Source organism: Oikopleura dioica, chromosome 1, assembly GCF_907165135.1.
Source record: "Oikopleura dioica chromosome 1, OKI2018_I68_1.0, whole genome shotgun sequence".
In the NCBI taxonomy this organism is placed as follows: Eukaryota; Metazoa; Chordata; class Appendicularia; order Copelata; family Oikopleuridae; genus Oikopleura; species Oikopleura dioica.
This window is the reverse complement of record NC_137291.1, coordinates 575,755-588,611: the sequence shown is the minus strand read 5'-3', so window position 1 is coordinate 588,611 and position 12,857 is coordinate 575,755. Positions and strand designations below refer to the sequence as shown.

At 41.2% G+C, this 12,857-nt stretch overlaps 3 protein-coding genes across 3 annotated transcripts; all 3 read right to left on the bottom strand.

Annotated features, from left to right (window-relative positions):
- Positions 1-3,438: 3,438 nt before the first annotated feature.
- Positions 3,439-6,529, bottom strand: LOC145703265 (uncharacterized). The gene is made up of 6 exons (XM_081780604.1): positions 6,500-6,529; positions 5,340-6,447; positions 4,331-4,762; positions 4,097-4,266; positions 3,681-4,047; positions 3,439-3,634 (listed from the first exon to the last, which is right to left on the bottom strand). Exons 1-6 carry the CDS (start codon positions 6,527-6,529, stop codon positions 3,468-3,470), a joined length of 2,274 nt encoding a protein of 757 aa, XP_081636730.1. The 3' UTR covers positions 3,439-3,467.
- Positions 6,530-7,873: 1,344 nt separating this feature from the next.
- Positions 7,874-8,805, bottom strand: LOC145709258 (uncharacterized). Its single transcript, XM_081786939.1, has 5 exons — positions 8,683-8,805; positions 8,481-8,639; positions 8,342-8,440; positions 8,087-8,220; positions 7,874-8,045 (listed from the first exon to the last, which is right to left on the bottom strand). Exons 1-5 carry the CDS (start codon positions 8,772-8,774, stop codon positions 7,933-7,935), a joined length of 597 nt encoding a protein of 198 aa, XP_081643065.1. The 5' UTR covers positions 8,775-8,805; the 3' UTR covers positions 7,874-7,932.
- A 158-nt stretch (positions 8,806-8,963) lies between these two features.
- On the bottom strand, positions 8,964-12,699 carry LOC145703206 (aminopeptidase N-like). The gene is made up of 9 exons (XM_081780535.1): positions 12,584-12,699; positions 12,166-12,471; positions 11,682-12,085; positions 11,076-11,565; positions 10,003-10,957; positions 9,786-9,922; positions 9,635-9,747; positions 9,339-9,592; positions 8,964-9,298 (listed from the first exon to the last, which is right to left on the bottom strand). Exons 1-9 carry the CDS (start codon positions 12,655-12,657, stop codon positions 8,981-8,983), a joined length of 3,051 nt encoding a protein of 1,016 aa, XP_081636661.1. The 5' UTR covers positions 12,658-12,699; the 3' UTR covers positions 8,964-8,980.
- Positions 12,700-12,857: the final 158 nt, after the last annotated feature.

Sequence of the window (12,857 nt, the reverse complement as noted above, 5' to 3'; positions counted from 1 at the left end):
AAATGCTGTTTCATGCTCTTATCTACTCTCACTCCTCCTAATTATCAAAAGTTATGCCGAACAAAATTGAGCCCGTTGCTCATCAAGAGAATACAGAAGCTGTGGTGATAACCCAACCGCCCGAATCTTGGACAGCAGAGCCGGTCCAAATCGACACCTCAAATTTGTACGTCCTTTACAGCCCGACTCCAGAGCCTCATGTCCCGGTCTTGCCAGGAGTGAGGGCAATTGAAAGCGAAATAACAGCTGTGGAAAATGACATTCAAAAAACTGCACAAGAAATTGAAGAATTTAGACAAGAAACACCGGCGAATAAGTGCTGTATTTGCTGGTTAGTGAATTGAGAATATAGCACGTATCATTTTTTTAAGCAACTGCTGCTGCTTGGTCTGCGTGACAAAATGCGCAGAAGCCATTTTGGACAAAATTTGCGAAAGAATCTGCGAAAGAATTTGTGAATGCTTGTGTCGAGCCATCTGTAATCGCTAGAATTTGAAGAGAATAAATGCATGCTATCCCTTTTTTGTTAACTTTGAATTTCAGTAGGGAAATACCCTTATTTTTGGCAGAAAAAAAACCGACACGACCAGCTTAGTTTTACTTCCTTTATTTTCAAACTATTCATTTATCGCTGGAAATTCGATTAGGTCATCATGTCAGTTCGTGCGTCTTGCCGTCCCGCTAATCTCACTAAAAATCAATTCGAGCTCTCTTCGCTGATCCCTTTAAAACCGACTTCTGTCCAGCGAACAAATAGCGTTATTTACTTTCACTTTGCAGCTGCCTTTAGAACAATCAAGCCAAAAAATGAACTTGGTAAGTAAACTTTGAAAAACGATAAAAAAAAAGGAAAAAATCTTTTTTCGAAAGCCGGAAATGGCAAAAACGTGGGAACATGTTTGGCGAAAACGCGTTGACCGCGCCGCATGTTTCGTTCTAAATATTCAGATGCGTGTGTTGATCGCTGTAACAGAAGATCTCCAGCTAAAATATTGAGACGCTGTTTTTTGAAAAATCGACTCTATGATCATTCTTTTCATTTTTAGTTGAAAGTTTTTAATTTTTTGAATTTTCCAAAATTAAAAAAAATCCCAAAAATTTTTTAATCAATTAATTTTAGTCTCTTCGATTTGAAAAGAGTCAGATTCAGGAGTGAAAAGAGTTTTTCTTTTAAAAATCTAAGAGAAAACCTCGAGCAGGTGCAATATTTGCTCGGGAGAACTGATCCCCGTAGCTGTCAAAAAGGCGGATTATCTGATGAGAAGCTTATTAGAACCCCGATTATATTCTGAGCGCAGTTGCGTAACTCAAAATATTTTTGGTAAGCCTCATTTTGGAAGTCGCAATTTCCAGGGCGTGGTATTTTTCTTGTTCTTGCGCCACGTTGAAAAATTATCAAATGAGAGATTTTATCTTTAATTTCGTCAAATTTTATTTTCGCAGTTTTGAGTAAAAAATTTATTGAAATCATAGAAGAGAATCTCGATAAAAAGGGTCTTCCTACAGTTTCCCTGCAAAGATCGTTGACATTTCATATTCGTTTTCGCTGCCTTGTAAAAATCTTCATTGAAAAGGAAATGGATTGTAGAACATGCGGAACCCTATCTTTATTTGAGCAGAAGTTGTTAAGATGTCAGTGTTTATCTTACGCGCGCACAAATTTCCCAAGTGAATTTCATTTTCGCAAGTATGAAATTCTTCAGCTGTCGATTTTTTATTTTCACAATTTTGCTAAAACTTTCAGTTGGACAAAGAGATTTAGAAGATAATGGTATTTTATTGACTGATGATGAAGATTTTGAACTCAAAGTGGAACTTGCACTACAGGAACTCTATGCATCTGGAAAACGACTTCAGCTACAACGAAAACAACCACTGTTACAATGACGTCATCGACTGTCGAATCCACTGTGTCGCCGTCGAACAAACCGACAACTTCTTCGCAAGAAGAAGAAACTATCGCACCAACTCTAAAACCGAGTGATTTAAATTCATATCTGATAACATCGAAAGATTTAGGAATGGATTTCAAGTATTGATTAGACTCATAATTTAACCTTGTATTTCAAAAATTGAGATAAAATTTATACGAATTCAATAATAAGTGTATGACTCTACGGACATCGACTTCAACATTCGTCTTCAAGATCAATTCGAAAAGACAGCCTGCATAAACTTTATTGACTGTCATGTCACCTTTCCTTGCGATTATTCAGAGAGCAACTGTGGTAGCCGTAAAAATCAGGACGATCTTATCCAGATTCAAGTCAGAACTGAAAAGGAGACCGAAAGAGAAGTTGAAGAAGTTCTTAACCAAAATTTTGAAGCAGCTCAAAAAGACCCGAGTATTCCTTCTGACATCAAGGACAAACTCAAATTGGAAGAAGTGACTGTTATTGACGAGAAGAACACAGTAGCTCCTACAGTCTCTGTAACAACAACTGCTTCGAAAAAATGTGTCAATTCATTCGTCGAATCTACGACTGGAATTGTCACAATCACCGTTGTTTCTGTCCTCAGGTTAAAAAGAATTCCAAAAGACAGAAAACATTTTCTAGTGCGTTTTACATCATTGCCGCCTGCGTTTTCATTTTCAAATACTGGACTCTTTCGAAAACGATCATCATCACTTCCAGCATCATTATCTTCGAACTCGTCATGGTGCTCGTTTTCTTCACAGGAACAGTTCAAAATGAGCGTTTTTCGTAAATGCAAATTTCATCGAACAAATGTTTGGTTTTCTCAGGAAGTTGATATTGTCTCAAATCTAATCCCTAACAAACAGGAAACTGGTGCTAGCGCCCGATAAAATGTGAAGTGTTTGCGTTTTTTCGGCAGTTCCGAGTCGAGTCTTTTGAACAAACATTTCAAAAAGCAAATTGATAAAGAGCCAACAAAATTTGAATTCAATCAATTAGTCCATAATTTCCGCTGTAATTTTTTGAAATATTTTGAACTGAAAAAGTGCTTGGCGCTGAGTGCCCAGACGATGGAATTTCCCCAGCTCTAGGAGGAGGACTCATCGGAGCCTCAATCTTTGTTTGGCTAGCCATCACTATCGGAATGTACATTTTCCAGAACAGGTACTCTTAAATCTGATCTTTGAAATTTGACATTTCTCAAGCGGCGATATCTTCCCACCCTGAGTAGCTAGTATCATTTTTATTGCGGAAAGCGCAGTAGGAAAAAAATGACGAAATTCATAGTTTCCGAATAAAAAAGTCCTAACAAGAATATTTTAGGAGAAAAGTCAGCGAAAAGAACGTCTCTTTCTCAATCTCTGACGTCACAAGCGATGACAGTACGAGCATGAACAGATATGCAAACCCCTTCGACGACTGAAGACAACGAAGAGAACCGTTTTTCTCAAAACTATTTTGGAAATATAAAATGACTTAGAATTGACAAACCATCAAAAATGAGTTGGAGTTTCTTAAAACTGTTTTATTCGATTAACGAGGTCTGTTTTATGCATTCGGATCCGAAGGAGACTTCCAGAAAGTCTTTGCTTCAGCAAGACACATGATATGGTAGTCTGGGAAATCGCTGTTTTCAAGAGGAACGATCGCATTAGCAGCTGTCAATAGGCACCAGTCTCGGCCCTTAGCGTCGATCCACTGGACATCCTTGAGCCCTTGAAAATAAATATTCAATATTTGCTTCGCTTTTTTCGTCCTTACCGGTGAGAATAACCTGGACATCGTCAGATCCCATATTTTTAGTAGCAACGCCGCCCTTGAAAGCCCAAGGGGTGTCCTTATCGACCAGTTGAGTCAACTCGAACTCAAAGCCAGCGTGAGTGTACTTCGCAGCATCTCGGAAGTAGACATCACCGAGTCGATAAACATCGGTTGTGTCGACAAGGTCGATTCGAACTTCGCCGCTTCGAAGTTTTTTCATGAAGTCCATTCCGCAAACGTCTTTGGTCCAAAAAACGAAACCCTTGTAGAGCTCGGATCGGGGATTGACGAATCTGTTTTTAGATCGAAATTTGACTTGGAGCATGACGGAGTCTTCTCCCTTGTAGATGTATTTGACGTTTTGGCGCTGAGAAAAGAAACAGTTAGTAAAGAGAAAATATAAGAATATGACTTACTCCTTTCCACTCAGCAAATTTGTGATGCATTTGGCACTCTTGATTCCCTGGCTCGCATTTGTACCCTCTTCCGTTCGGTAGATTTGCGCAGTTTTCATAGGAGTGGCAGTTATGATTGCCAGTGGAACACTCATCTTCATCGATGCATTCTCCATTTAAACAAGTGAATCCTACAATGAGATTTAATTTCTGTCTCATGAAGATTAGTATTTTTTATATAAGACATTATCTAACCAGTTTCGCAGGCTGGATCACATCCAGTTGTCGGAGGACAAGTTGGTGGTTCAGTTGTTGTTGTCGTCGTCGTCGTTGTTGTGGAAGTCGTTGTTGTTGTAGTCGTAGTTGTTGTGGTCGTTGTGGTGGTAGAAGTGGTGGTTGTTGTCGCACAGGGTTTGTTAACTGGATCTCGGCACTCACAGGTGTATCCAGAAAGATCATCGTTGTTGACGCATCGTTGATTATCATCGCAATTGTGATCAGCGCAGGGAGTAGGAGTAGCAGGTCCATCGCCAGACTGACAACCGAGACTACTGACAGCGTTGCCGTCCCATTGAAAATCAGAGGAAAATTCTCCAGCGTCGCCAAAGCATGGCACATCCGCTATTCCGTTTCCAGTCCTCGTATATCTGCTGCTGCACGAGTCGTTTGCGCAACCAGTCCATCCACCTAGGGTCCGACACGATCGGAGGACCCAAGTTTTTGAAAGGCCAAAAAAGTATGAGCCCCCTAAAAATCGAAATGTTTCTAGGGTTTTTGAATACGCCAAATAAAATGGTGCAATCAGAATCCCGACTGAAAATCAAAATCGCCGATTTCTCTCGGTTATTTTGCGTTCTAGGTCGCTCACAATTCCAGGCCTAGTCATTTTAGATAGAGAAATAAAAAATAATAATATTTGCTTTTGAAACTTATTCTAACTCACTGGACTTTTCTTGTGAATTACTTTTAAAGTTTATAACGATTAGAATTAAAATGTTTAACGCGCGCTGATTGGCTGAAGTCCGCACATTTATTTTGAAAAAGAAGAATCTCGAGTCTAGAAGAAATTCTGACTTGTGCGAACCAATCAGAGCGCAGCAGCCTCTCAAGTAAAGAAATTTTTGAAAGCCTAAAAAGGGATGAAAAGAGGAGTTTTGGGGAGAATCAAAGGCCGGAAATGAGTTCCGAAACCTCATTTTAGCCACAGTTGAAGATTTCTGAAAAATAATTTTTCTGTCCTAATCGTGCCGGACCCTACATCCACCTGACGAGCTCCATTGCCATTTTATTATATATGGATGGTCACAAGTGTAGACGTCTTTCCCGTTGACGATTGAGCCACCGGCAACACAAGTGCCAAGTCCGAAGAAGTCCATGTTAAGATTTTTGCAGCAACCAAGCGCGGTTTTTTCACCCTCAGCGCAAGTCGCAAGACGGCCGTCTTCGTCTTCTCCGTTGAGGCAGTCTTTGAAGCCGTCGCAGAATTTGTGCTGGAAGACAGGTCTTAAAACGTCAACGACATCTGGTTCGAGACACATCGATCTTGGCTCCAGCGGGTGGGTTTGTTCTTTTCCCTCGCAGTAGAGGAGATATCCTTGCTCGGCATCGGTTGTGGTGAGAAGGGGGTGAGGATTGTAGCTGCGGCCGTTGACGAGCGTGAATCCACTATACATGACGTTTGAAGATGGCTCGAAGGGATGCCCAGTCTCGAACCAGACGTCGTTGGAGATATCTCCGACATCGCCGCCGGTGATATAGTCAGCCCAGTCTGGTCGATCCTGTTCGTGGAGATATCCAATCGCGTGCAAAAACTCGTGATGAATGCCTCCAGCCCCAATGCACCAGTTTGGAAGTCGAAGAGCTTGCCAGCCGGAGTGAATTCCACTCACACCATTTGAGCAACCGGTGCATTGACCGACAAAAGACCAGCAGCCGCTGCCGTTCGATGACTCGCCGGCAATGTGAACACCATTATCATAGGTGAAATCTGGATCAAAGACGAATTTGAGGCAGCCCATTGCGAGGGTGAAGTCCGCAAGCTCATCATGAATCGTTTGCCAGTGCTCGGAAGGAACAGTATTTTGGATTGCGTAGGGGACGACGAATTTTCCATCCGAATCCACGACGTTCCATTTTCTCGCCCACGTGACTAGTCCTCGCCCGTTCGGAGGGTCGTTTCCCGCAGTTTCGTCGACGTTGAGCTTGTCCGCATCGTAGCCGTGCTTGACAAGGATGTCCACTTGCCATGGCTGAACGACAAGATCGCCATATTCGCCCTGGTCACCATGAGCATCACGATGAGCCTGAGCAGATTTTGGGACAGACAAGAGCTTTTGCTTGTTGCCAAAGGGATTCCATTTTCTCGCGGCTACCTTAATTTGTATATAATTTATCACATTTTTATCTCTTTCTTCTTTTACTCACGGCGGAAACAAGAGCAGCAGACAATTTCATTCTGAAAATGCTAGCCAGACTTGGCAGGCTGAAGCTTATATGGAGAACAGACGGCGCTCGCGGCGCTAGAGCTGCATTTCTTTTTTTTTCGCGAGAAATCGTACAAGGGTCACCTTATCACGGCATATTTTACAGATGACAAAACTCGTAAGACAATTTTTTTCATATTTTTTTTAGAATTTAAAAAGAATTTTATATTCGTCTCCTTTTTTTACAAATTTTTTATATAATTTTCAATAATTCATTATATATTGTGTATATTTTTTATAAACCATTCGTTTATCTTTAATATGCGCTTTTTTGTGAATCAACTCCTCAGAAATAAAATGAACATCTTTCACGATGAAACATTGAAACCAACAGCTTCTAAGTACTGGATTTAGCAACCGTACACTCCTGGAAATCTTTAAATCTTCGACCGTCTCTCTCCACTTTCTTTAGCCAATTTTTTCTTGGAGCGTAGATCCTGTCTTTTTGGTTCAGCTAAATTTCACGAGAAACAGGACTTGGTTTTCACCAAGACGAGTTTTCGGTAGACAGGCTTATCCCATGCACCTTCTTTTTACGAAACCGCCCGAAACATAGAAACTAGACTCTACTTACTAGAGTCTTATCTTCCGGCTGTGACCAAAACATAGAATTTAGGAAAAGATAAAAAGCTTAAAGCAGAGCGTGCGCAAGAAACCTCAAATTCTTCAGAATAAAGTTTCGGTAAATTTTCACAAAAAGTTTTTGTTACAATTCTATAAGCGTGTTTAACAGAACCTGACAAAATTAGTTAAATTCTGACCTGAGGCTTTTTCGTGATGGTACTTTCATATCGTCCCTAGCTGCACCACAACCTCTTCACTTTTTTAATGCTGACGCAGCAGATTTTGCCCTAGAAGGTCATGAGAAAAAAAGAATTCAGTAGTGATTCATGAAGAGTTTTTTTAGAAAAAGTTGAAAATACAAATTTTTAACGATAAAATAAATTTGGAAAATTCTCGGGTGCCGATTTATCTTAAAAGGTAGAAAACACGGATGCTGAGGTTTTAGCATCGATTAGCGTACAACATTTGTAAAAAAAAACAAGAATTTCAACACTAAAAGACTCCTTCTTCAAGTAAGTGCCGTCTTAGCAAGCTGTTACGATGGCAATAACGGTGGATGCTCGCATACTTGCCGCGGCGGAGTGTGCTTTTGTCCGCCTTGCTGGACTATTGGTAAGTCTCTGTAATCTCAAACGAAGATTCTTCATTGACTTTATGCTGAAAACCCGCTTTATAAAGATCCCAGATTTTTTTACTTTCTTTCTTTTGACAGTTAAATTTCTTAAAAATCTATTTTCTCCAATTATATGGGTTATTTTCATTAAATTTATTCGAATCGACAATCAAAGTTTATTCTTTCAGAAAACATCTCTAGATTTCTCCTTGTCCGTATTGGTAAGATCTGACGTCGCAAATGTGCTCTCCATATTCCTTGAAGTTGAGCAGGCAGAAGGCGATGTTGTTGTTCAATTCGATTTTCAGAGCTAAAAATGATTCAAACGTAAAGATAAAAAAAGGAGCCTACAGATAAGCTCAGAGTGAAGATTTGCTCGTCGCTCTTCAAGATTCGCAGTGATTTTCTCCTGCTCGAGAATGATTCGCGGAACGTTGGCATCGTTGTAGAGCTTCATGTAGGCCTTGAATTTTTCAGCTTCGGACTTTCAGCGGATTTTAAATTCAAATATTTTCTGTCATAAATTGTCTCAATTTTGCTCAATTAAATTCTTTTTTAAAGAAAAAGCTCAAAGTTTTTTTATGAATATTTCTGAAAATCCGTAACATTGAGGAGTTCTTAATCTTGTTGAGCTTGATCAAGAGAATTTCGAGAATTTCTCGTCTGCTTCCGTCCATTCCAGCTTTTCCGTAATTGACCTCAAAGCTGAAAAATTAAGATTCATTTTCTCTTGAAATTTCCTTACTTGCTCTTGACTTGAGCCCACTCCTCGTTGATTTTTCGCTCGACGACTTCGAGAAATTGCATGATTTCGCAGCTGTCAGGGCAGTTCATGTTCCAGCTTTCGGGATTGGTTTTGTGCGCATCAATTGAGCATTCGTCGCTTTTCTCAGTTCGTCGGGGTCTTATATTATGTATTTTTTAATAAAAACTTTGACAGGTTTTACCTTGGTCCTCTCATCTCTTGAGCCCAGCACATGTCTCCGGAGCATTTTGTTCCGGCCATGCTCAGCCCGACGAACAAAAAAAGAAGCTTCATTATTTTTATCTTTACTTTTTCTCTCCTTCTGGCCGGCAAGAGTAAAAAAGCTACATTTGTAGAACGCAGCGACCAAACAAATAGAAATGCAAATAAATTGATCTGCCCAAAAATAAGAACACACAATCATGCGAAATTTGAAGGAGAATCTGATGAGCTAAAATTATCACGAGGATAAAAATATATGCTTCTCAATTTTTATTTCTCTAAAGCAAAATCGAAGCGAGAACAAAAAAGACAGAAGCAGCCATAGCAGCCGCATCTCCGCTATCTCCACCAGCATTTCCATTCTCGTTGATCCAGTTGACAATGTTCTGCTCGTTCTCTTCTCGCCACTTGATGTTCTTGTCGATTGTAGTCATGACATTATCGAATGTGCCTTCAAGCCCCATTTGTTTGATGTCAGCTGATTTTGCGCTTCGAAAAGCAGCGACTTTTTGTTTCAGCTCGGCGGTGGAAAAAGTGCTCGTGCAAGTAGAAATGATGGAAGAAGCGCGAGTCCAGGATTCTTGGAGAGTTTTGTCCTGAAAGAAGCGATAAGAAAAGAAGGTTGATAGAGCCTACCTTGATCCATTGCCATTCTTCTTCAATAAACTCCCAGACGAGGTCTCTTCCGACTTCTGTTCCTGAAACTTGATTGATGGCAGTATGCTTGTCTTGAGTTCGGATATCATCGCCTTTGATAAGCTGCAGCCAGTTTTTGATCGTAGCGGGGTCCTTGGAGCAGGCAAGACCGTATCGAATTGAGTACAGCTCATTCGCATTCTGCTCGGTTGCGTAGCTTGCCCAGAGCTTGTCCCATTCTCCCTGGCCGGATTCTAGAAATTCAGTTACAATAAGAAGATGAGAAGAGATTTAACCTTGGATTCCATAGCAATAAGCAGTGAGCTTTTGATCTCGATCAGGCTCATTTTGAAGACTTCCGTCGTATTTTTCAATCAACGACTTTGAGTTGGCCAAGCAATCAGCGTTCCTGAAAAAATATTTTTTGATCAGAAAAGCAGATTCTACCCATATTGGCAGGACATGAGCAGAGCCAAATTCATCGCCTCCCGATCCATGTCAACAATCTTCGACAAGTCAACGCTGTAGCCAAAGTTGTCGTAGTATTTTTGAACCAATGAGCTAAGGTAGCCATCCAGAACGTCCTTGTTTGAGTTTTAACCTCTTTCTTACCAAATTGATCATTTTTTCAAATTTTCAAATTCAATCGAGGAAACTCTTCCTTGCTATCAGTATATTTCAAAATGCCTCTGACACTCGACATTGCTCGATCAAACATCTTCCAGACTACAAAGTCAGTTTCTTCTGCCATGAAGCTTGTGTACTCAAAAGTGTCAGTAATGTCAACTCCGGTGAGTGGCTTATTCTCGGCGAAGGCGAAATAGTCAGCGACAAAATTAGCGCGGGAGAAAGATGGGACCTCGGTATGATCAACGGAGAGAACATTGAGCAGATCTTCGAGGATTTGCCCATCATATTTTGTTCTAAAAAACGAGACGTAGTCGGCGTTGACGATCGCAAAATCGATGTCGCTGGTTTCAGCAAAGTCGATCGAGCCGTTTTCGATCCAAGTAGCCATGTATTTTATCGCTCCGTTCGTTTTGAACGCAGTTTGGAGAGGAATCGGCCATTTGTAGTTAAGCTTCGATGGCGGATTGGAAGCGTCATCGTCAGGGTTGTTGAGGAATCGCTTTTGCTCGACGTTGATTCCTGCTTTTGATGAGTCATCAGAATAGCTCACGGTCAGGAACGGGTAGCCCATTTGCCGCAGCCAAGGATCCCAATGCTCTCCGACCGTTTTGCCGCTCATCAAAACGCCTGATTTCTGATTGAATCCGATTCCATCGCAAATCGACTCGTCATACTTTTCCGACTCGGTGTCTTTTCCGACAGATTTTCGCTTGTCTTCCCAGGCCTGAGTCAAATCGTAAGAATCAGGATTGCTGTATTTGAACTTTTCGAGATAATCCTGAAGGCCGCCGAAGAAAACTTCATCGCCGAGGAAGCAGCGAATGTTCTTCAGAATAATTCCTCCTTTGGAATAAATGATGTTGGAGGAACCGGCTTGGGGATGACCTTCGACCTTGCCGTTGTTGTTTTCGATGTTGACGATTGGGTTCGAAGAAGTGGTTTGATCGTGCTGGAGGGCAGCTGGATAGCGATTTGCGATAAAACTTCGGCTGAAAAAACCATAATGAAGGGGAAAATTTTTATATGCAGTTTTTTTCGAAGACCCTAAAAACGAAAATAACGAAGAAAAAACTCGTCCTTTATTTTCACCCAGATATTCAAAATCACCTCAAATCCCATGTTCCCACGCTAGAATCATCATTCCATTTCAGGCTCTCCCTCACTGAGTTGTTTGAATCCCTATTCTCCTCAAGCCCGACATAAGAAATGAAAGTAGCAAAAGCCTCATTCAGCCAGAGCTCGTCCCAAAACTGGCAAGTGACAAAATCGCCAAACCACATGTGCGCCATCTCGTGGCTAACAACATTCGCGACGTAGAACTTTCTGTCGAATCGATCTCGATTCATGTCGTAGAGCAAGCTTTGCTCTCTGTAAGTCACCAATCCCCAGTTTTCCATGGCGCCGGCGTTGAAATCGGGCAGGGCGATTTGATCAGCTTTTTCGACGCCCATGTCTTTGTAGCTTCGGAGGACGCTGCCGAATTGGTCAGTAACGCGTTCGGTGGAAATTGCTGGGAACCACATTGGGTTGTCAGTTCCAGTGGCGGACATCAGCTGGTCTTTTTCGCCGATAAGCTGTTGGCGAGCATATAGATTTGCTATTTTTGGGTAAAATTCAAAATGACGTTGTCAAAAGATCATGTCAAAATTTTTTGTAGGAAGATTGCTTTTTATAGCCAAAAAAGGTCAAACATTGTGAAATTTCACCCGGCGCCTGGAGTCTTTTCGACAGAGGTTTCCGTATTCACCGAGCCAAAGTCAACAATCGCAAACGCAGTCAGATAACTTGACATTTTCACTGTTTTCTCGAACTCCTGAGTACACCAATTTCCGTTGCACGCTGCCTGCCCTTTGTATGGCATATTCGAAAGAGGATAGTAGTCCAGATTCGACCAGGGCATTTTCTGCTGGTATTCCATCGTTACTGAGTATTCAGCTTTGAAACCGGGCTCGTCGAAGCCGGGAAAAACTCGACGAGCGTATGGGCCTTGCATTTGAGAAGAAGCGACGTAGTTGCGGACTCCTTCGTTTTCGTAGTAGCTGATGTAGAAACCGAAGTTGTTGGGCTGGAGATATCCTCGGTAATCGATTGATAGGTCGATTTCTTCGTTGATCTTTTAGAGCTCAAAATAGAATTTAGTGGAAATTATAGTTTTTTTTTAATTTTTAATTTTTTGAAATTATTCTGATTCTGGTACTCTTCCTTGATTTCCTCATCAAGCGAAATCGTCACTTGCTCGAGATCATTATCAAAAACGACGGAATTAATTTTGACGTCAGCATTTCCTCGTTTGAGCGAAGTTTGACCCGCGTCAAAATCGAGATACAAGCTATTGAGAATAATTTCGCTAGTTGGCTCGGTGCAGTTCATCTTGATCCTGGCAGAAGCGTCGAAATGCTGCTGGGTATTGGCTGGAAAGTTGATCGTGTCATTGTCTTCTCCTTGGTCTTCTGGGTCGAGGTAGGCTTTGATTCGGATGTTGTAGTGCAGCGGGTCAAGGGTTCTAGAGATTTTTAGGCAAAAAAACCAAAAGATTTTTTTCTAAAATTTAATATTTTCCTAACAGTCAGCCGAAAATTTAGCTCTAGAAATACATCTCTTATGTAATCTCTTACGTTGGAAGCCTCCAAGGATCCCGCTGAGCACTTGCGACTTCGAGCGCTGCGAAAATCGCCGGCGAAAGTTTCATCTCTTAATTCCTCAAAAGACGGTGCAGACGTCTCGAGTGAATGCCGAAAGTGAAAACTCCGCGATAGTTCCATTTTATATTTGTTGAAAACCAAATTTGTCAAAGTTGGTACGTATAAAAGAGTAAAGGGCAGCGTGGCGAGCAAGTGCAAATATGAAGATTTCCGTAGAATACGTATTGGAAAGATTTTAACTTTTTTT